This window comes from Microtus ochrogaster, chromosome 21 (assembly GCF_000317375.1).
Source record: "Microtus ochrogaster isolate Prairie Vole_2 chromosome 21, MicOch1.0, whole genome shotgun sequence".
In the NCBI taxonomy this organism is placed as follows: domain Eukaryota; kingdom Metazoa; phylum Chordata; class Mammalia; order Rodentia; family Cricetidae; genus Microtus; species Microtus ochrogaster.
In genome coordinates, this window is record NC_022022.1 from 45961097 (window position 1) to 45984241 (window position 23145).

The 23145-nt window shown below is 44.6% G+C and overlaps 1 protein-coding gene and 1 non-coding gene across 2 annotated transcripts in view; one reads left to right on the plus strand and one right to left on the minus strand.

Annotated features, from left to right (window-relative positions):
• Positions 1–4442: 4442 nt before the first annotated feature.
• Positions 4443–23145, plus strand: part of Acadm (acyl-CoA dehydrogenase medium chain) — a 24125-nt gene continuing 5422 nt past the window's right edge. Inside the window, exons 1-10 of the mRNA XM_005357469.3 lie at positions 4443–4551; positions 6974–7061; positions 9632–9729; positions 9824–9893; positions 10138–10238; positions 11025–11105; positions 12178–12308; positions 16442–16550; positions 20388–20528; positions 21166–21261. Coding sequence (XP_005357526.1) covers positions 4522–4551; positions 6974–7061; positions 9632–9729; positions 9824–9893; positions 10138–10238; positions 11025–11105; positions 12178–12308; positions 16442–16550; positions 20388–20528; positions 21166–21261 — 945 coding nt within the window. The 5' untranslated portion in view covers positions 4443–4521. The remainder of the gene's footprint in view (positions 4552–6973; positions 7062–9631; positions 9730–9823; positions 9894–10137; positions 10239–11024; positions 11106–12177; positions 12309–16441; positions 16551–20387; positions 20529–21165; positions 21262–23145) is intronic.
• LOC113457280 lies at positions 8714–8856 on the minus strand. Its single transcript, XR_003377905.1, has one exon. It is a non-coding gene; the product is annotated as a small nucleolar RNA SNORA15 (small nucleolar RNA).

The window sequence follows — 23145 nt, forward strand, 5'->3', positions numbered from 1 at the left end:
AACTAGCTCTGTAGACCAGGCTGGTCTCGAACTCACAGAGATCCGCCTGCCTCTGCCTCCCGAGTGCTGGGATTAAAGGCGTGTGCCACCATCGCCCGGCTGGTAAACTCTCTTTTGTCCATGTCTGTGTAGATATGCTCTCTGGCTTACTTTTGCAACCGCCCACACTGGTGAAGCTTTTAAAGACATGTTCTAACAACCATTTGCTGCTTTTGCTTTTATGGGAATGCCAAAACTTAAAACAGATAATGGTCCAGCCTACACATCAAAATCCTTTGCAGCATTCTGTGCTCAGTTTTCCCTTAAACATGGTACTGGAATTCGTTACAATCCTCAGGGACAAGCTATAACAGAGTGCTCAAATCAGTTACTAAAAACCCAAATACAGAAATTAACAGCAGGGGATTTGACTCACTCATCACCCCATCCTATCCTATCACATTCCTTATTTGTTTTAGATTTTCTTAACAGAAATAATGAGGGGCTGTCTGCACTGCCACGTCATTGGAACCCGCAGGTTCAGCCTTTCCTTTGGTACGCTGGAAGGATGTCCTCTCCTCGCAATGGAAAGGGCCAGGTAGTTTGCTTTCCTCCGGGAGGGGATGTGCTCGTGTTTTCCCACAGGTTACCGAGTCACCAATCTGGATTCCAGACCCTCTCACCAGACCGTGCACTGAAACTGATAGCAAAGCAAAGGAGAAAGTCCTGTGCAAACCGCAGGGCCAACTTCTCCAGCAGTGACGAACGTCTCTTCCTGATTCCGTGGAGAGTCCTTGTGCTCCAGCCTCGGCCTCCGTGGCAGCTCCCTTCTCCATTCTGTCTTCTGGGACTTCGGGAGACTTGCTTCTTGGAGCTGATGTTAACAAGGTCTTTCATGTTCATTGTGTTAACTGTGTTCTTTCTGTCTTACAATCTCTTCTAAGAACACTTATGTCATCTTGTGAGAACCTCCTCATCTGCTTTTACCTGTAGCTATTAATGGTACCTGGTTTTCTAATCCTGGGATAGAGGCTATGTACCAAGTCTCTCTGGCTCTTAAGCGGGTTAAGCGTTTTTGTAGCTGCTCTTATTTTGGGTATCACTGCACTCATAGAAATAGCATTATCAGCTACACCCTTAGTTAAAGAGGTACATACTGCCCTTCATATTGATCAATTATTCAAAAATGTCAGTGTTGCTTTAATGATCCAGGAGCAAATAGACAGAGGGTTAAGGATAGACTCAGTGCTCTTGAAGAGGCTATACTTGAATCATCTGTAACATTGCCAAGTGCATATACAGACTCCATAAAAGCAGTCCTGGGGCACATAGGTGTCTTCTCCTTGGCCCTCAAGTAGCACGCTCCTTTAACTGCCACTGGGTTGCCTGGAGGGAATTGCTTTCTGCATCATCAGGGACCGCACACCGAAAGGGGGGGGGGTATTGTTTTGTTTTCCTAGGGGTCAAACTAAGGACCTTGTACATGTTAAATAAAAGAGAAAAAAAAGTCACTAAGCATTAGTTCCCACTAAATCCAGTGTTCAAGGCATAGTTAACAGTTTTGAAGTGTGACCTTTGCTCTACAGACAGCAGCTTTACCCATCATATGCTTGGGTTTTCATTGGCAAGGTCAACAGTGGCATCAATTACGAAGACTGGAGATGCAGTCTGTTCTCTGCTCTCTCCTCTCTTTCCTTTAAGAATTAGTGGGACTTAAACCTAATTCTGCATTCATGTTAGGCAAGCGCTCTACCAGCGAGCTATGTCCTCGGGCTGTCTAGTAATTTTTATGTTTGACGCACAGGTCTTGTCCAAGTGGCCCGGGCTTGCCTTATCATTGCTTTGTTGTCCAGGCCTTGAACTGTGCAACCTCTTACCTCATATCCCTGATTAGCTGGGATTGTTGGCCTTAACAACTGGTTGCCTTTGAACCAACCCATGCCTCTGGAGTGCTAGGATTATAGGCTTGAGGCCCACCTTGAATGCTCATATTCATAACTGTCCTACCACTGTGGTTATCTTCTCCTTATCAGTTTCTGCAGACATAAATACTTTGCACTTATTTGGGTATAAATATTACTCTTGCTAGGGACATAGCTCTGTGGTTACTGTGCAGTTGGAGCATCATTCTCTCTCTCTCTCTCTCTCTCTCTCTCTCTCTCTCTCTCTCTCTCTCTCTTTCTCTCTCTCTCTCCAAGCTCATCTGCTCTGAGTCTCTGAACAAACGAAAGGCTCCAAAAGCCCAGCTCTGCATTCTTGGAGGCTACTGCATCTTCCTCCCCTGATGCTGCCCACGGTCCCCCCTAAACACTTGGCTTATCATAAATGTGTCACCTATAAATCCTCCTGGCCTTACACGACTTCCCTGTCATTGATCTCTGAGATCAGTGAATCGGCCTGGGAGTTGCTTTGCTCAACAGTGGTTATACTTTTTAAATTTGACTGCTCTGGCTTACTGAATTGGCAGAGAATCTCTTACTTACTTCTGACTAGTCAAGGAGAAAGAAACTCTTCGCCACAGAATGAACTAGCATGTCACCACTTTTGTCAAATCACTAAACTTATCATCGGGGGACAAACGTGACAATCAATGCTTCCTAATGTCAAGCCACATGAATGGCACAGGAAGTGTTCAGTCCTCTAGTAGCTTGCAACGTGAAGAGCATACAAGGTCCAGAGACGCAAAATGGGGCATGTTTCAAAATAAGTGGCTTGAGCTCTTAAAGGAAAACAAAGGGGGGCTGAAGAGATGATGCTCATCAGTTAAGAGCGTGTACCACTCTTGCAGAAGACGTAAGTTTGGGTCCCAGCACACATGGCCCAGGGCTTGCAACATCTGTAACTCAAATTCTAGGAAATCTGGTAGTCTCTTTTGGTCTCAGTGTGCATAGAAATACACAGATATAAATAAACTTATTTTTTTTTAAAAAAATAGTATTGTTGAGAGGAGATTAATTAGACTTTTTAAAGAAAGAGATTAAAAGCAACCTGAGATGGGAAAACATTTATAGAATTCTGCGTTGAGAACAAATGACAAGTAAAAGACACTGGAGAAATAAACATATTGACTGTAACTGGATGCTAAATGACAGTAGAGAATAAGAGTTCAGACAAGTGTGACAAGGGCCTCACAAGACAATGTGCTGTATGAATACTCAGAGTTGGGGTGCTGTGTTCAAATTAATCCTGAGACAACATATCAAGCTCTTAGAAACCGTTCTTACCCGAAAGTTTCAACTCCTCACTTTGCCTCAAGAGGATAAAAGTCTGTTTGGGTGCCTTCCTGTGTATCTGTCTTCTTAACTTCAGGCCTAACTCCTGATTAACTCTGCATAAGCGTGTTAACCACTCAAATCCTGTGTGTTAGCCACACCACGGTGTTCCTTTCTGAGGGAGAATGTACAGATCATGTGAAGTGAGCATACTGTGCCAGAGATAGGGGCATGCTTTTTAAAACATCTGTCTGGGGACGGAGCCCACATTCCAGCGCAGTCACAATGTTAAGAAGTTTAATGGAAGCAGAACAGAGAAAATCCTACGTAGATAGGCATACTTTAAAAGTGCCTCAGTGGAAACACTACGGAGTCTCCACGACAGGCTTCAGACGTTATCTGACAGCATTCTTAGCCTCTTGACTGATGGGAGGTAGGTGTGTGTCTGTACAGTCTACAGGATTTACCTCAGGGTCACAAGGCTGTTAGATCACACACACGACTCTGGATGCGGAGCATTCTAATCCTTCCACAATGGGAGGTCTAAACAGTTCATCAGACCTGCAGACCATTCAGTGGAAGGCCTTCTTTTCTGGAATGTTCTCTTACAACTATCAGACAATTTTTCAGGAAAAACTATTGTTATTGTTGTTACTATTGTTATTATTACTACTGAAAGATTAATCTTATAATTCTGACCATTTATCTCACAATGGAATCCACTTACCGTTCCCAGGCTTTGGTGTGTGTGTGAGAACGCTACAGGCAAGGCAGAGAGGATTTGAGAATTTAAATTTTCCGAAGCACGGGCATCCCTTCGCTCTAGTCCAGCCTTAGAAGCCACTTTATACATAGAAGTCACAAAGTACAAGAGTTCGTCTGGATGTGACTCTCTGAGTAAAGGTCACAGCTGACCACAGTAAACGTCCGCCCGTGCCCTCTGGCCTGGATTCGGGTCCAACCCTCGGGGAGCCCTCCCGAGAGGACGCGACCGCTGGGAGCTCGGGTGACAGGAGGCAGACAGCAGCTCGGGCTGGGGCCAGGCCGCGGGAAGGGCGCAGGCGCGCCAAACTTCAAGGCCCCGCCCTCTCCTGGCATGACCACGCCCCCGACGCCCTCTGCAGGGGCAGATCACGCCCCTTGAATCCCCTCACTAACTTCGGTGCCTTCAGAACCAAGATCCGGTAGGCCTGCTCAGGGTCGCTCCATCCTCCCGCCCCGCAGAAGCCACGCCCCGGTCTCCTGGCCACGCCCCCTGTGGGCGAGCCCCCACTGCGCCGACCTTAGTTCCTTGCCTTGCAGTGGTCTGAGCCGGCTGAAAGGAGTCATCATGGCAGCGGCGTTCCGCAGAGGCTGCGGGGTGAGCTGGGTGCGGGCCGGGATCGGGAGGGTCGGTGCTCTGCTACGCGGCCGGAGGAAGGGCGGGAGCCTGCGGGCCTCAACCCGCGCCGCTGACCCCACCTCTGGACCTGCTTCACGCTCAGCCAGGAAGGGGCTGATAGTTCTCTGGGTTATCCACCCTTCCCAAACTTGGTGGGAACCCGGTGTCAGAACCGTGTTCTGGCGGAGGGGACTTGCAGAAAACTCTCACTACAATCCCACCCGGGAAGGCATCAGACTGTGTGTTGGTCTGCAGCTTCGGGTGTAAACAGATGTCAGGACCCAGACAGGCTGGTCCTGGGTGTGCACAACCCAGGGTTAGCCCTGATTGAAGGAAAGGGAAGTGGCTGCTGCAGACAGAATCGGTTTAGTGCACCTGTGGTTCTGGAATGTTCAGGCACTCTTCCAAAAAACAGAAGAAACTTCATGAAACCTGTATGTACACTTCAGCGTTTTGTCTTCTGAAGTCTGTCTTAGTCACTAACTAAACTAAACCTTTCATATCTTAAATATTATCGATGTATTCATACAAGACGTCCACTTATGCCACTTAAAATAGCCTTTGACCTCAAAAGATGTAGTTTTAGAATTTACAATGACTCTATTGTCGTAGTGATTGCCTTTCCTCCCTGGCCATTACAATACAAATTAATAGGCTCTGAAAGCAGAAATTGGAGGGTTTTTTAAATTAGTTTTAATTCTGACAACAGAGCTAAAGGATTCTTGGTACCTCCAAGGACAAATGAAGGAAAGTCCAACCCCATACCTAATCAGAAAATGCACGTTTCTTTATCTGTTTTCCCACACTGCTGTAAAACCAAGCCTTAAATTTCTAAGAAATTTGTTATTTAGCTGTGCTGTTGCAGATTTGAGGACTAAAGTTACTATTGTTCCCATGTTTGGAATTCGTTGTTGGCAGAGAGCCAGGCGTAATCAACACTATTTTGACTAGAATTTCAGAAGATCCTATTTGTTGCTTGTTTACATTGGGTCTCACCTTGTCGTCCAGGCTGGCCAAAGCTCACAGCTTCCCTGCTGCTTTCCAAGCAGCCCTCAAATCGGGCTATATTGTTTAATAATCCCCAGTTATCCACTAACAGTGAGCCCTAGTCTCCAGAGGTGAATACACATTGTGTATTTGGAACTGTTCCAAGATAGGCATTTGCGAAATTTGGACTTGGTGTTGGGACACTAACTTCTTAACCCTGCGCTGTTCTTTACTTTGTTCTACTAAGTTACCTCTACACACACACACACACACACACACACACACACACACACGCATGCACACAGGACTGCTCATCCTGCACAATCAATGAGCAGGCCCCTGTGTTAATTGGGCCCACCCTAATTAAATGACTAGTATCAGTATTCAACTAGTTTTTTTTTTAAGAAAAATCTTTTTTTTTTTTACATTTTATTTATTTATTATGTATACAATATCCTGTCTGCGTGTATGTCTGCAGGCCAGAAGAGGGCACCAGACCTCATTCCAGATGGTTGTGAGCCACCATGTGGTTGCCGGGAATTGAACTCAGGACCTTTGGAAGAGCAGGCAATGCTCTTAACCACTGAGCCATCTCTCCAGCCCCCTCAACTAGTTTTATAGAGTGGGGATCTTCATCCAGTCTCAGAAGTGGAGGCTGAAGAATTGGGATCCCAAGGCCAGCCTGGATTGCACAGTGGGCCTGTAGCCGTCCTCAATTACCTTGAAAGAAGTTGTCCTAAAACAGACGCAAACCGGATTATTAGAGCTTAGCGTGGTGCCCTTGTGAGGTAGAGGTGGGTGGACCGCTGGGGGCCCAAGGCCAATCTGATCTACCAAGTGAGTTTCCAGGTTAGCTAGGGCTACCACTGAGACCTGGTGTCAAAAGCAAAACAAACAACGGCAGCAAAAATCTATGCTCTGCGACACACACAACTGATTATGGTTTCTTTGCTTGTTCGTTGTTTTTGTTGTTCAGTATTTGCGACTCTTGCCGAGGGCCCAAGCTTGCTTCGCAGCACTGATGTTGGGTGTCTCACAAGTATCCATAACTCCAGATCCAGGGGATTGCAGGCCCTCCTCTTAAAGTGCTTGGTACTGACTATAAAAACATGGGTCTTGAATATGACCATAGAGATGCTGTGCTCACTTTGGGAGGCCAGCATAGATAATTTATTCATACATGGGTGTGTCTGTGTGGAACTCTTCGGCGTACACAGAGCAGGTGTGGAAGTCAGAGGACACTAGTGGGAGTCAGTTTTCTCCCACCTCGTGAGTTCTAAGGATCACACGCCTGTCGCCAGCCTACACCGTAAGCACTTTTGTCCCCAAGACACCTCAGTGGCCTAGCCAGCATTCGTTCATCTGTTGATACTTAATTGATCAGATGTATTTGTAATACACTTGTCTTTTCCAGGTCCTAAGAAGTCTTTCTCATTTTGAGTGGCGAGCGCAACACACGAAAGCGTCTCTCAAGAAGGAGCCGGGATTAGGGTTTAGTTTTGGTATGTGTGACGTCCTGTCCTTTGATCTGAAAATGTGTGTTTGTAAACATGATGTCTGTCCATGGGTAGAGCCCGTCACCACCCACAGATGGTTCACATCTGCTGTATGGCATCATGATCTCCGTTCGTACACGCCATACATCCATCCAGCAGTGTCGACAGGCTGTGTGTACATTATTCTTCCTCTTTCTCTCCCAAATGGATAGCCCAAATGAGCGAATATTTACCAATATACAGGAATTATCTTCAACTTAGAAATTAAATGTAACAAATACTTCTTTTTCCTTGGAGACAGACTCGCACTCCATAGCTCTGGCTGGACTGGAAATCTCTATGTAGACAGATAGGCAGCCCTGGAACTCACAAAGATCTGCCTGTCTCTCCCTCCCAAGTACTGAGATTAAAGGTGTGAGCAACCACACCTGGCTTAACAAATATTTCTCGAAACACTTCCTGGATTCAGTGCTGGACGTTGTAACAAGCTAAAAAAAAAAAAAATGGCCTAATTTATGTGAGCTATAGTTTGATAGAATCATGACATTCTCAGACCTAAGAGCAAGAAGCAATGCAATATTGGAGAGACAAGAAGCAAGGGTTTTCTTTCCTTTTTATAAAATGAAACATTCAGGTCAAAAATGTGAAATATATCCTATTTTTAGGGTCCTTCATCCCCTAAAGGTCTTTTGCTTCAAATTTGTACCTTTCTCCTAGGTAGCTTTCTGGGGTTATTGGTTTTATATTTGAATATAATATAATATATAATATTATATATCTAACATATAAATATATAATATTTATGTACTAACCAGAATTAAACAAAGACTTTTCAAATGATGTGAGGATAGCAGATTGGATCAGTTGGCGTTTGAAGATGGCCCCCTTTACTCTGCTATCTACTCTCAGCTTTTTTTTTTTTTTTTTTTTTTTTGGTTTTTTCGAGACAGGGTTTCTCTGTGGCTTTGGAGCCTGTCCTGGCACTAGCTCTTGTAGACCAGGCTGGTCTCGAACTCACTGAGATCCGCCTGCCTCTGCCTCCCGAGTGCTGGGATTAAAGGCGTGCAGCTTTTTACAGACAAATTCCTACATATCAGGTAGCACTGGAAGGATCGTGACAGCCTGCTGAGTGCCTGAGGGTGAGGGAGGTCGAGGGATCTAGGAGGGAGCTTGTGAGGCTCTGACTGAGTGCTGACCACCTCGGGCCCATCGGTCTGCTGCTGAGGGATAGAGGAGACGTGAGGTTTGCGACAAGATCAGTCACATGAAAGCATTTCGCCAACAAATAGTGAAGTGCTGGCCGCCTTTCCTACCTTTGACCAGCCCATGGCCTTGTCAGGAATTGTCTCCAACCCTAGAAGTGAAGCTGTGATTCAGAAAACACTGGAATAGCTGGGCGGTGGTGGCACACACCTTTAATCCCAACATCCGGGAGGCAGAAGGGTTTGTGTGCGTTCACGGCCAGCTTGGTTTGTTGAGCCAGCTGCAGGACAGGCTCCAAAGCTACTGAGAAACCCTGACTTGAAAAACCAGAAGAAAACACTGGAACAAAGCTCCAAGGCCTCTTCTGCTGAGACATCATCGTAGCAGGGAAATCTCGTCCTCTCTGCCTTAGTCTCCTGCTCTTTTTTTGTTTGTTTGTTTGTTTGTTTGTTTCTAATTGTACGCACTTTTAGTAATGATACAGCATAAAAACAGCATGCCGGTCATTTTAAAGGAAGACCTTACTTTGGCATGGTGTCTGGCTGTGTATTTATTTAATATATATTTACTGACTAAAGTACGCAGTATTCATCAGTACCTTGTCTCCTTTAACACTGAGACTTGGTCCTTCCTTGACATTTTACCTCTCAGGTCACCATAGAAATGAAAGCTGGAGTCATGGTCTTCACTTTCTCTTTCTCTCCTGCCTCTGCTGCCCGAGTGCTGCCTGTAAAGGTGTGCGCCACTCCACCTGGCTCAGTCTCCTGTGCTTTGGCTCTTCCTTTAATTGCCTGCAACCGCGATACCACCCTTAACACCCCCCAGAAACTCACACAGGATAGGCAGGTGCTCTACCAATGAGCTACACTCCAGCCTCATGTTTCACATCGATGTACCCACATCCAAACACTAGGTACTACGAAAATGTAATTGACAATCTACATTTACCCTGGGGGGTCCAGACAATAGTCATCCCGTTCATTTTGCAATAACTAGTTTTATTTTGTGGTAAATGGATTGTTTGAATGTTGCCTGTTAGTAATACAGAGGGTTTTATGTAGTTTTTATTATTATTTTGGGGAAATTTCTCATCCTTTCTACCAGTTTATTTGTGGGAACTTATATTCCTAAATGTGTTGGAGTTTAAAGGAAGAGTGAAATTTGAATTATGGTGTTGGTGTTCTTCTATAAGTCTTTGAAACAAGTTTTCTTACTGTACGCTGACCAAGTAAACCATGCCTTGTTTCTTTAAGCTGCTCCCTGAGGTCAGAAACATGTCTAATGATAAATATAAATCTCCACATACTAACTTCATGGGGCTTCTTTCTTCAACTTGACTTCCTCTTGATGTTCTCAAAATAATTTTCCTTTAGAGTTGTCTGAACAGCAGAAAGAATTCCAAGCAACCGCTCGAAAGTTTGCCAGAGAGGAAATCATCCCGGTGGCGGCAGAATACGACAGAACTGGTGAAGTGGGTATCACCTTGTAGGGAGAAGAGTCTCGTGCTGTTAGGAGATCATGTTACCATTGGCTGTAGTGTAACTGTGTTGTTTTATCCCTTTTAGTACCCATTCCCCCTCATTAAGAGAGCCTGGGAACTTGGTTTGATCAATGCACACATTCCGGAGAACTGTGGTAAGCTTCCTTCACATTCTTAGTCCCAAAACTAAAAAAAAAAACAAAACAAAACAAAAAACCAGAAATTGTCTCATCCCCTAAAATGCCTGTTGCCGGTCAGTGACTTTCTGCCTTTGTTTCCCTATTTAGAGCACTCAGATTTGCCTGCATTGGGGAGACTTTCCTTGTCTAGCTGGGTTTGAGTTTGCTGAGTTGTTCTTTGTGTTATAATTTCTGCTCTGCATACACCGTCATGCCACAGGTGGTCTTGGACTGGGAACTTTCGATGCGTGTTTAATTACCGAAGAGCTGGCGTACGGGTGCACAGGGGTGCAAACTGCTATTGAGGCGAACTCTTTGGGGGTGAGTTGCTAAGAAAATACCTTACAATGGTCCCTGTGAGACGACTCGGGGCATAAAGGCTTCTAACGGCTTGAGTTCCCCCCCAGGAACCCCTGTGGTAGAAGGTGACACCTGACTCTCCCAAGTTGTCATCTGGTCTCCAGAAGTGACCTGTGGCACATGCAGACATACATGTACACACATGTGCACATACATACAAAATAAGTAAAATTATAATTTAAGAGCATGCTAATTGTTTGCCTGGGCTGTTAATGAGATGCCAACAGTAAAGTTAGTTTAAACTTTAGGAACTGTTTGCTAGCCTGGCTTGGAGATATGATTGCCCAGACCGATCATGGTGGTTCTGTTGTCTCCGGGACTGGAGTTTTGGGTGTCATTGCGAGGAAACTGGACACTTGGACTACAACCTCCTTGGAAGGTCTCAGGCAAGGGCAAGGCCTGAGGTGGCTCAGAAGCCATCCTAGTGGCCTGCTGCCCACTTACTGCGCTGAAATCTACTGAGCATCTGCTCATAGACACTGCGTCCCATATCCTAAGTTGAATCTGTGAGCATCTTACTGTTGTCAATGGTTGTATACTGCCCACGAGCCTGCCTATAACGTGAGGAGCTTAGAGTGGTAGACGTGGCTTCTTGCTCGGTAGCTTCTTAGTTCAGAGCGAATGCCAATTCTTTGAATTCACTCCTTCTGGGTGGAAGATAGTTCTTTTTCATTTGTTGGACTGTGTTTCTGAAGCTGCATAACTAATAAAACATCTTGCTGTCTTAATGTTAATTTTCCTTGGTAGCAAATGCCTGTGATTCTTGCTGGAAATGAGCAACAAAAGAAGAAGTACCTGGGGAGGATGACTGAGCAGCCAATAATGTGTGTGAGTGTGACCAGCCTTGGACTCCTGCCCCTCCTGCCTCCCCTGCTCGGTCTGTGGGCTGCCTGGGCTTGAACCCAGGACCTCATGCACACCAGGCTCTGTTCCCAGCCCTGTCCTGTTTTCTGTCCTCATCTCATGCAGTTACTTCTGCAGAGCGTACATATTCCCTTCTTTCTTCTCTTACAGAATATCCTTTCTATGTGAGATTTGACTTAAGCATCTCAAGGAAGCTGGTGTTTAATGGCCACGCTTAGCATGGTTACCCTGTTTCCTTGTGAAAATCTCAAGGGCAGGCTGCCTTTTTACTATCTGATTTTATAGCCTACTACGTCATAAATATTAAATGACTATTCAAATAGATCAGTTTATATTAAGTTGAATTTAGTGAATTTGTTTGAATATACCTAGTATTTTAATATTTCCTATAGTTTATTGGTATCCTGTGCCTACTTTTATTTACATATTAAATATTTTAACATTTGGGCAATTTATTTGGTTTTCTAAGAACTGTAACAAGTCTTTCTCTGTCCTGTCAGCCAGCTCCCAAATAATAACACAGAGACTTATTATTAGTTATGAAGGCTTGACCTTAGCTTAGGCTTCTCTTAAACTAATTCTTATAATTTAAATTAACCCAGTTATATTAATCTAAGTTTTGATTCACTTTTTTACCACTCCCCCATCTTGTTCCTCCTGTTTCCCCTCAGTCCCCCGGCCTTTCTCTCATGCCTCTCGATTTCTCTCCCTCTCTCCCCCCAGTCTCTCTCAGAAGGCTCCTTGCCTAGCTATTGGCTGTTCAGCTTTTTATTAAACCAGTCACAAAGATGCATCTTCACACAGTGTAAGCAAATATCTCACAACATACAAACCTGTAATGTTAGACATTCACTTATAATGCTACCTTCAAAGGCAAAATGCAGGGTCTAGGATATAGCTCACTGTAGAACCCTTGCTTAGCACACTTGAGAACCTAGGTTCTTTCCTAGCACCACAAAACAAGCAAAATGATACTATCACCAGGCATTCACCATGTGATAATTAACGTTTATTTCCTCGTGTCCGTATGTTCAAGGCCTACTGTGTTACAGAGCCCTCAGCAGGCTCTGACGTGGCAGGCATTAAGACCAGAGCGGAGAAGAAGGGCAATGAGTATATCATCAATGGCCAGAAGATGTGGATAACCAACGGAGGGAAGGCCAACTGGTACAGTTCCTAACCACTGTGTCTTCCGAGACTTCCCTTTCCTCTTCTGTTCTTAAGTGTCTCAGCTAAAGCAAGCCGTGGTCTTGAAACTGGAAGGTTCATGTGACGATATAAATAACTCAGTGATGCAGTAACTATTTTAAGCCCCTGGGCTATTCCTTCCAGATTAATTTAAGAAGTCTAATGTGTAAAGTGTAGTAAAAATAGCTAATCTCACTGAGTTATCAGTAAGGCTTTACTGCCCCTGCCCCATCTACACTGGCGTTTCCCTCAGGAAATAAAACTCTCAGGAAAAACACAAAGATATTCGTAGGATGTTGTTCTGGTTCTCGTGGATTTGTGGTTCTCAGGTCGAACCTGGAGCTTTGTGCACACCAGGTAAAGACTATGCTGTGGTGCCCATCCCCCACAGAGGCATTCTTAAAACTTGAGTTGGACCGGGAGCCATGGACACTCCTTTAGTCTGAGCACTCAGGAAGCAGAAGCAGGCAGATCTCTATGAGTTTAAGACCAGCCTGCTCTACAAAGCAAGTTCCAGGACAACCCGGACTAGTATATAGAGAAACCCTGTCTCAAAACTGCTCCCTTATACCCCCAAAAAACCACTTGAGTCATGAGGCCAGGGAGATAACTCAGTGGTTAAAGACCTTACCTGGCATGCACAAAGCCCTGGGTTCAACCCTCTGTATCATCTAAAAATAAAAACCAAACCATTCCTGGTCATGTACTCCTGTATTTCTAGCACTTGGAGCAAAGGTAAAAGGATCAGGAAGTATAAGGTTCTCTTCAGCCACATAGAAAGTTCCAGCCAACCTGGGCTCATGAGACCCCCTCAAAAATTTAGGACAAAAACCTGAGTTTATGCACAAAAGAGGGCAGTAGTTGAGGTGAGCGACGTCTAAAACTTCCAAATATGTAGGTGTAAAGACAATTACATAAAGTTCCATTAAACATCAAAAATCATTTACATAAATATAGATAAAATATTAAGAAGAATACCTGATCATTTGTTAAAGAAGAAAGTTTAATAAACTATAAATTTGGTGGGATTGGCCGATGAGGGGCCGAGTGATTCCAGGCTGAGGGAACAGGAGTACAGGCCAGCCTGGAGCTAGCACAGCTAAGATACGTCCCGACAGAAAGGATCCAGATGCAGTTAGTTATGGGAAGCCTCTGAAACATGCTCAGAAACATTTTGTCTGGGTTAATTTGGAATACGGTTAGAATTTAAATTTTAAATTATGTTTCATGGAAAAGAGAACAGAGTTGCATACAGTGGCACATGTCTTGAGTCCCAGCACTTGGAAGACAGGAATATCAAAGGTTTACTGAGAGACTCAAAGGTAGGTAGGTAGGTAGGTAGGTAGGTAGGTAGGTAGGTAGGTACCTTCTTGACCGTTTGACTAAGATCAAATGGAGTAGGCTTGCATGGTTACTTTAGGAAGACAGTTAAGAATTAATGAATGATAGAAACTCTAGTTCATTTTAAGAACAGTCTGTCCAATAATAGGGCCCATATGCATTGTCTTGGGAAGTAGGGTTTTTGTCTATTACTGTAATTATATGACAGAAGACTTCTTTTTTTTTTTTAAATATTTGCTTATTATGTATACAATATTCTGTCCGTGTGTATGTCCACAGGCCAGAAGAGGGCACCAGACCTCATTCCAGATGGTTGTGAGCCACCATGTGGTTGCTGGGAATTGAACTCAGGACCTTTGGAAGAGCAGGCAATGCTCTTAACCACTGAACCATCTCTCCAGCCCCGACAGAAGACTTCTTAAGGCAGGGTTTAGGGGATGTCTTAGTTACTACTCTATTGCTGTGAAGAGAAACCATGACCAAGGCAACTCTTACAAAAGAAAGCCTTTAACTGGAGGCTTGCTTTTAGTTTTAGAAGATTAGTCTATGATCATCTTGGTGGGAAGCAGACAAGAATGGTGTTGGAGCAGTAGCTGAGAGCTTTACTTCCTGATCCACAGGCAGGGCAGAGAGAGAGGAGACAGAGAGACAGAGAAACTGGACCTGGCGTAGGCTTTTGAAATCTCCAAACCTACCCCCAGTGACATACCTCCTCCAGCAAGGCCACACCTGTCGTGGTCTCGTGGCCAGCCCAGACCATAAATTATTTCTTGGACCAGAGGGGAGGCGTGGGAATAATTGAGGCATACCTCACATGACTTTATCGGGAGGGAGTTTTCAGGGATCCCTCATGAGATCCTGAGTTCACATCCTGAAATATCATCAGCGTTTATTCTCTAAACAGCTTTTATACCAAAATGTAAACTGAGGGGGGATTTTATTAGCATTTTGTTTTCTAGGTAGTGGGACTTAGGTCACGGCTATAACTCTGGCTTCTCTGTCACATAGCCGGAATTAACACCTCTTTCCCAAGCGACCTAAGTACAAAGGAGCAGAGCGACATTAGCATATCCTGACCCTCTGTCTAGGATGGCCTCAGTTATTCTCAAAAGACTAGGTGACCACCTTCTGTGTGGCAGGTACAACCTGTGGTCTAAAATTCTGGTCGCCACACCATGTAAAAATATGGGCCTGTATAACAAGGCCCTACACACACCTTTTCCACCAAGGCCACACCTCCTGATTCTTCTCAAACAATTCTACTCCCCAGTGACTGAACATTCAGATACATAAGCCATGGGTAGGAGATTAGGGTGGAATTATGTTTTGGTTTTTTTTGTGTTGTTTTGAACACAGTTTCATTCTGTAGCTCAGGCTGGTCTAGAAGTCACTGTGGAACATAGCCTGAACTCAAACTCATGGTGATCCTCCTGCCTTAAACTTTCAAATGCTAGGATTACAGGTCTGACCCAGCACAGCCGACTCTAAAAAGAGTCTACGGCAGTAGATTTATGTGATGTGCAGTGTGGGAAAGCATCCCACCATGGGGAACTGTGCTGCTCACAAAATGAACACCTATCGTGCACAGGCGTCAGGGCTGGGATTAGGAATCTGGAAACTGTTTATTCTGACCAGTCCCTTTGAGTATCCTTAATGAGGCCGGTACTACATTCAGTATCCTGATTCAGTATCCACCAGAAACAGCATCATTTCGTACCCTCACACCACATCAGCAAGTAATAAAGAAGTAAAGAAGCCATGAAAATTGAACAAGCTAAGGGAAATATAATAATGCAATTAAATAATCACAGTTTTGAGAACCATTATAATTCTTCCTGGGGAAGACAAGTTCAGTGAGTCATGAAATTAGAAAATAATTTTGTCTCTTCCTACTACCACGTAAAATTATACTCAGTGATAAACTGACAAATTATTGGTTTTTTTAGCATAAAAACTAATTTATTGCTTAAGGAAGACTAAAATGCTCAATTGCTCTCTTCTCTCCTTCAATGCTAGGACTGACTAGTCCAAAGCTCAGCTTGGACTCAAGCCATATGACTTTTTGTTCTTTTGTGAAGGTTCCAGAAAAAAAAAAAAACAATCTGTATCACGATACATGGAAAAGTAGTTTGGATGTGGGGATTTTCCTTTCTTATGCTGTATTTCTCAATCTTTCTATGGGAAAACCTGTAAATATCCCTAGTAATTGAGGTACAGTGTGTGCACTGGATTTGCTGCCCCTGGGAACCACCCTGACAGCTGCCAGAGTCCTGCCCATTCATTCTACGGATCACTTGTCCTGCTTAGCCGGGCGATGGTGGCTCACGCCTTTAATCCCAGCACTCGGGAGGCAGAGGCAGGCGGATCTCTGTGTGAGTTCGAGACCAGCCTGGTCTACAGAGCTAGTGCCAGGACAGGCTCCAAAGCCACAGAGAAACCCTGTCTCGAAAAACCAAAAAAATAAAAAAAATTTAAAAAAAATTAAAAATAAAGACCTGCTCGCGAGGAGCATTTCAGCTCCTACACATGTGTTCTGTTTTCATGTTGTCTTGGCTGCAGGGATTTTCACTAATAGCTCATATTCACCCTAAAGTTAATACCCATTAGTTGAGAAAGAGGTAGTTGAAAAGTCTGGCCACAGGAACTGGAATCTGTGCGAGTTCATTTCCTTTGCTCTTAAGTGGGGGTGGTGATGCTGGGGGCTGTCGGGCAGGTAGCCGAGACAGATTTCATCCTCACTATTGCCTTCATCGTGGGTTTCTGTGCCTTAGGTATTTCTTGTTGGCGCGCTCTGACCCAGATCCTAAAGCACCTGCTAGTAAAGCCTTCACGGGATTCATTGTGGAAGCTGACACCCCAGGAATCCATGTCGGAAAGAAGGTAAACAGCGTGTCTCTCAACACTTGCCTCCCTAAGAGTAATGTCAATTGTAAATGCCAAAATTCTTATTTCTTTCCTTTAATGAAAATATTTTTTTTTTTTTTTTTTTGGTTTTTCGAGACAGGGTTTCTCTGTGGCTTTGGAGCCTGTCCTGGAACTAGCTCTGTAGACCAGGCTGGTCTCGAACTCACAGAGATCCGCCTGCCTCTGCCTCCCAAGTGCTGGGATTAAAGGCGTGCGCCACCACCGCCCGGCTAATGAAAATATTTTAAGTTGTAATAAAAGTTGAGTTGTGTCTTGATGATATTGAGGACATAGTTTGTATGCCACTAAAAACTTTCAAGTCATTTTGAATGACAGGACCTTTGTTTTTGTTTTTTTAAAGATTTTGTTTATTATGTATGCAATGTTCTGCCTGCATGTTTGCCTGCACACCAGAAGAGGGCACCAGATCTCATTATAGATGGTTGTGAGCCACCATGTGGTTGCTGGGAATTGAACTCAGGACCTCTGGAAGGGCAACCAGTGCTCTTAACCTCTGAGCCACCTCTCCAACCCCAGATGGGCCGTTTGTGCAGAACACATTCATGATGGCTGTAGCTGTGGAGAGAAGCCAGGCTGCCTGCCATGATTGCTGCCTCACCATAGAGTATGGGTCTCTCAGAGGACTCCTTCCTCCATCCCAGTGACTCGGCACAAGCTTTGGTTAGGACAGGTAAAGCCATTTGAGGTAGATGGATTACCCACAATCCAACAGCATTAACAGAAGCAGCTGTACCTTGGAAACATGAAGATGTCCGTCTGTGTCCTGGTGGGAGTGGGGTGGGAGAGCGTGTTAAGTAAGAAAGGCAGTGGCATGTCTGTATATCCCGTCTCTGTGTGCAGATAATTTGTGTCTTAGCCACAGAGAGCTTAAAAGACCACACATCAAAGGAGAGATATTGTAGGAATATCGTTAGAAGTCCAGGTGAGAGCTTACACGTATGACTTAAGATTATAACCCTGGTTGAAATGCTTGTGCAAAGCAGAGATTTTAAAGAAAATTGTTGGCGATGGGGCCTGCAGCTATGACAAAGGAGGAACTGTGGAGATCAAGCCAGAGTTCTAAAGTTACCTGAACAAATAGTCTTCCTCCCACGTGGAAAGGTTCAGATTACCTGGTCAGATGTCGGAACTGGTCTCCTCAGGCTGAGCTGAAAAAGCGAATTTGAATTGATTGTTAATATAAAACAGATAGCTAAACCAACTTGCAGTGTTTATAGACTCTGCTCTTATGTCCAGATCTCTTTAGAAATGTGTTGAGCGTGAATTCTAGTTGGTCTTAATAATAAAAACCCAGGGTCAGATGTAGGGGTTAATGCTGAAGATCAGAGAAGCAGAGAGGCCACGCACTGGAGAGTTCTTTCCTCTACCAATGCTCAAACCGAAGGGGCGAAGGGGAGACCCTCTCCTCAGGCCGCGTCTCCAGACTCCTCCACTGAGCTCCTCCCGCCTTATAGTCCTCTCTCCGCCCTAGGGCTGGGATTAAAGGCGTGTGATCCCAAGTGCTGGGATCACTTTTGTGTGAACTCTTCTCTTTTAGACAGATTCCATCTTGTGTAGCTCAGAGTACCCTTGAGCTCTGATACCCCTCTGCCTCTGTCTCCCTGGCCTCTAGTGACTTAGCTCAGCACTCTGATCTTCAGGCAAGCTTTGTTTTTTGTTTTTTTTGTTTTTTTGTTTTTGGTTTTTCGAGACAGGGTTTCTCTGTAGCTTTGGTGCCTGTCCCGGAACTAGCTCTTGTAGACCAGGCTGGCCTCGAACTCCCAGAGATCCACCTGCCTCTGCCTCCCGAGTGCTGGGATTAAAGGCGTGTGCCACCACTGCCCGGCAAGGCAAGCTTTGTTAAAACATAAACAGAATATCCCTCCAGAGGATGTAAAATGTTTATAACTTCTGCCTGTAATGAGTCCATTTCTGTCCCCCCCCCCCCCAGCAAATTCCCAAGTAATGACACAAAGACTTGTATTAATGACGAAAGCTCGGCCTTAGCTTAGGCTTGTCCCTAACTAGTTTTTGTAACTTAAATTAACCCATATCGTTTAATCTACGTTCTACAAGATGACTTTTTGCGTTTCCTTTATTTTCACCTCCGACCCCCTCTGTGTCTGGCTGGCAACTCTGCCTTTCTTTTTCCCAGAGTCCTCTCTGTTCCCTGAAGTACCCCCACCTCTTCTGCCCAGTTCTTGGCCATTCAGCTCTTTATTTCACCAATCACAGTGACACATCTTCACAGTGTACACCTATCCCACAACAGCTTTCAGGCAAGGGAGTGCACGCCTTCAATCCCAGTGCTCCAGAGGCTGAGGCAGGAGGATCACAAATTCTAGGCCAGCTTAGACTATTTACCGAGACTCTTTGTCTTAAAAAAGGAGGCAAGGCTTCTCTTTTAGGTCATGGAAATTTAAAGGCTGAGCCCTTGTGTGCTGTTCACTTCAGCCCGTTTGCTGACTCCAGAAACCAAGGTCCAAGTAAATGATTTACTGACTGTCTCTGACATTGTGTCTTTTACTAACAGACTCTCGTAGGATTTTGGCCTGTGCAATTTCTGATGCCATATTATGGTATATTTTTAAGGGATGATATTGACGGCAGACTGCGCTTTACACATAGGCTTCCAACACCATGTGTATAACAGAATGAGCACCGTGGGTAGTCACGCTTCCCCCAGAGGTTGGCGTGTGTGTGGCAGATCATGCTCTCCCGTTGAGAGGTGGTTCCTGGCAGACCCAGGGCCAAGTCTGGCCCATCTCAGCTAAGGAGCCTCAGAACTTGAACTTTACCAGTGGCAAACTGGAATGACAAGTGATGTTGTCTTATTGTTTCTGATCTCATTCTTACTTAGGAAAACTCTAGCTGAATCAGTATCTATTACTGAATGCAGTATCTAGTAGGTACTGATAAAAATCTCTACCCCTGGGGACTTGCTTCCTGGTGAGGGGGTGTAGATATTTTTATTATTAGCTACTTAGCTCCTAAAATGTTTATAAATTTATAAATCCTTGAGATTCATACTGTAAATTTCTTTTGTCTTAGGAATTGTGTACTTTGAGATGAGTCTGAGAAGTATTCTGGGTTTTATGAGACAAGGTCTGACTGTCCTGAATTCACCGTGTAGACTAGGCTGGCCTTGAACTCACAGAGATCCGCCTTCCTCTGCCTCCTGAGCACTGGAATTAAAGGCGTGAGCCACCACACTTGACCTTGTTCTATGTCTCTAACCTTTTACTATGGCTAATTTATATAAACTGGGTTTTATTATAATTATATGAAAAGCCATTGGGTGTAAAGGACCAAGTACTATACATTGCCAGGTTCCTGCTCCCCCACAGCATACAAAGTAAATAAATGCCCCCCAAAAATAGGAAAGAAAAGTCCATGTTTTGTTCAGTAGATCACTTTGCTGATGATTACAGGCTCTAAGATTATGTTTGCAAAATAATTTAACAGAGAGAAGGTGGCCTTCAGACATGAACAAGGTAAGTTGCTATGTAGAACTTTAGGCTCGTGCTGTTTTCAGTTTGTTAATACTGTTTTTGATCAGGGGCTGGCACATATTCTAGAAAGATCCAGAAACATGGCAGGCTTAGCAGGTGTGGGATCTCCTGCACAACTCAGCTCTGAATTATAGTCTCGGGGTAGCCACAGAAGATGAGCAGAGGTGGGTGTGCTCCTAGTCCATGGAGGCTCACTTCTTGGAACAGGAACAGCAGGCTGCAAAGAGGCACAAAGGGACGGACGATCGACTGTGACAGTGCCGGGACTCTCTTAGGTGCTCTTCTGTGATCTTCTTGCTAGGAATTAAACATGGGCCAGCGATGCTCCGATACAAGAGGAATCGTCTTTGAAGATGTCAGAGTGCCTAAGGAAAATGTTTTAATCGCTGAAGGAGCCGGTTTCAAGATTGCGATGGGGGCTTTTGATAGAACCAGACCTACAGTAAGCTGATCATCTTTGTGGGACCTTGAGTTTGTGGTTTTCAATGAGGTTTATTTTAACATTGCATGCCTTTTTTTTTGGGGGGGGGGTAGTGGTGGTAGAGAGGAGATTGTTACATGTACTATATTTTTCACCTTCTTTTGCTGCTCAATATAGAAGCTATTTTAGCAGATGCTAAACTACTGTCTAGATTTCCAGAAGGCTCACCCCCGACTTGATCATTCTAGTTGATTGTGGATCACCGTGTATTCTGCCGCTCCCTTAGAATGTGTCTGTGGAAGGAAGGCTCCCTGGTTAAACAGTAATGACTTTTCTCTAGGCTGTGTGCCTCAGCCTCACACTTGACCTATTTATTTATTTATTTATTTATTTATTTATTTATTTATTTATTTATTTATTTATTTATTGCACAGCAATGGGATAAACTCAGGGTCCACTGAAGGCCAAGCATGCACTCTCCGCCACTTAGCTGCCTTCCCAGCCCCTGCCATTACCTTTATTATTTATTAAAATAATAAACCCCAGGGCTCCTTCCTTCCCCCACCACAGTGACACCACTTGACTGAGACAGGTAGTGTTGTGTTGTGTGGCTTGACAACAGTGTCAACTTTTGTGTCACTCGGTGCTAATGTCCTAGGTAGCTGCTGGTGCTGTTGGGCTAGGCCAGAGAGCTCTGGACGAAGCTACCAAGTATGCCCTGGAGAGGAAAACGTTTGGAAAGCTGCTAGCAGAGGTAATCTTTCGCTCTCTCTGAGTGTGAACGTGTGTGTGTGTGTGTGTGTGTGTGTGTGTGTGTGTGTGTGTTCGTTGGTGAAAGCATACTTTTGCACATTTATGTGGAGATCAGAAGTCCTGATAGCTTTTTTTTGGTTTTTTTTGTTAAAACAACAATTTCTCACTGGCCTGGGGCTCATCAGTTAGGTTAGGTCAGCTCAAGGGACCAGCCTGTCTCTGCCTCTCTGATGCGAGGATTCCTGGGAGGCACCTCTGTACCCAGCTTTTCTCATGGGTTCTGGGAATCTGAATTCTGATCCTCAGGCTTGTGTGGCAAGCATTTCGCTGACAGCTATCTACTCAGCTCTTAAGGAGGCGGTCTATGTATTGTGTTTGCTGTGTTGAAATTTAAATACACTCATTTTATCTAAATATTTAGAAGTTACTTTTAAAGAAGAAAGTAATCTGTTTTGTCAGGAAGAAGACTCTATAGTTCATCACAATCGCTTGTAAGAGTACATTTTCTCAACCAGCTGGTTGTGGCGCACACTTTAATCCCAGCACTTGGGAGGCAGCAGCAGGTGGATCTCTGTGAGTTTGAGGCTAGCCTGGTCTACAAGAGCTAGTTCCAGGGCGGCTAAGGATACACAGAAACCCTGTCTCGAAAAGCCAAAATGCAAGAAAGAAAAGAGTACCCTTGTTTTGACGGTGTCACTTACAATTGCTCACCCTGTAAATTATATTAGGAAAAAGAGTAGGTAATATTTAAGGTGCCTTCTGTATACCTTTTCTGGTAGCCCTGGCTGGCCTGTATATAGACCAGGCTGCCCTCAACCTCACTGAGCTCCTCCTGAGTGTTTCCGTCAAGCCTGGCTTCATGATTATTTCTGGTTGTGGTTACTTCTCCTTACTTCTCTCTGCATCAGCTCCCTGTCTGGTAACGTTGGGATGGTAAAGATGGCTTCCTGTCCCACTTCCTCTAACTCTGTGGATCCTAGCTTTTGTGTGTTCTCTCTCTAGCCTTAACTTCTGCACTGAGCTCCAAGCTGAGATTTAAAGATGGCTCCTTATCATTTCCAAACCGAAGAGCACTTCCTGTCCCTCTTCTCTTTCCCTCTTCCTTAATATTTTATTCTCAAAATTTCAGGAGGCTTCTTCTGAGACCCGACTGGGTTCCCAGTATCAACCGCAGCACCATTTTAGTGTTCTGTCTGCCTTTACTGGCTCTCTCGTTTCTTTCTTTAAAAAAAAACAACACACATTTATTTATTTATTTATTTATTTATTTATTTATTTATTTATTTATTTATTTATTATGTATACAATATTCTGTCTGGGGCTGGAGAGATGGCTCAGAGGTTAAGAGCATTGCCTGCTCTTCCAAAGGTCCTGAGTTCAATTCCCAGCAACCACATACATGGTGGCTAACAACCATCTGTAATAGGGACCTCATTACAGATGGTTGTGAGCCACCATGTATGTAATGGGGACCTCATTACAGATGGTTGTGAGCCACCATGTATGTGGTTGCTGGGAATTGAACTCAGGACCTTTGGAAGAGCAGGCAATGCTCTTAACCTCTGAGCCATCTCTCCAGCCCCGGCTCTCTTTGTTTCTTTCAGATTCCACTCACTTCCCATTCATTTTATTGCACCTCCCTCTGTTTACTGTACACGGGAACATCTTCATGTCCATTACATCACCTACAGCGTGCCGAGTGTGCCCTCACTCCTCCTTCACACCCCTTACATCACCTACAGCGTGCTGAGTGTGCCCTCACTCGGCCTTCACACCCCTTACATCACCTCCAGCGTGCCGAGTGTGCCCTCACTCTGCCTTCACACCCATTACATCACAGCGTGCCGAGTGTGCCCTCACTCTGCCTTCACACCCATTACATCAC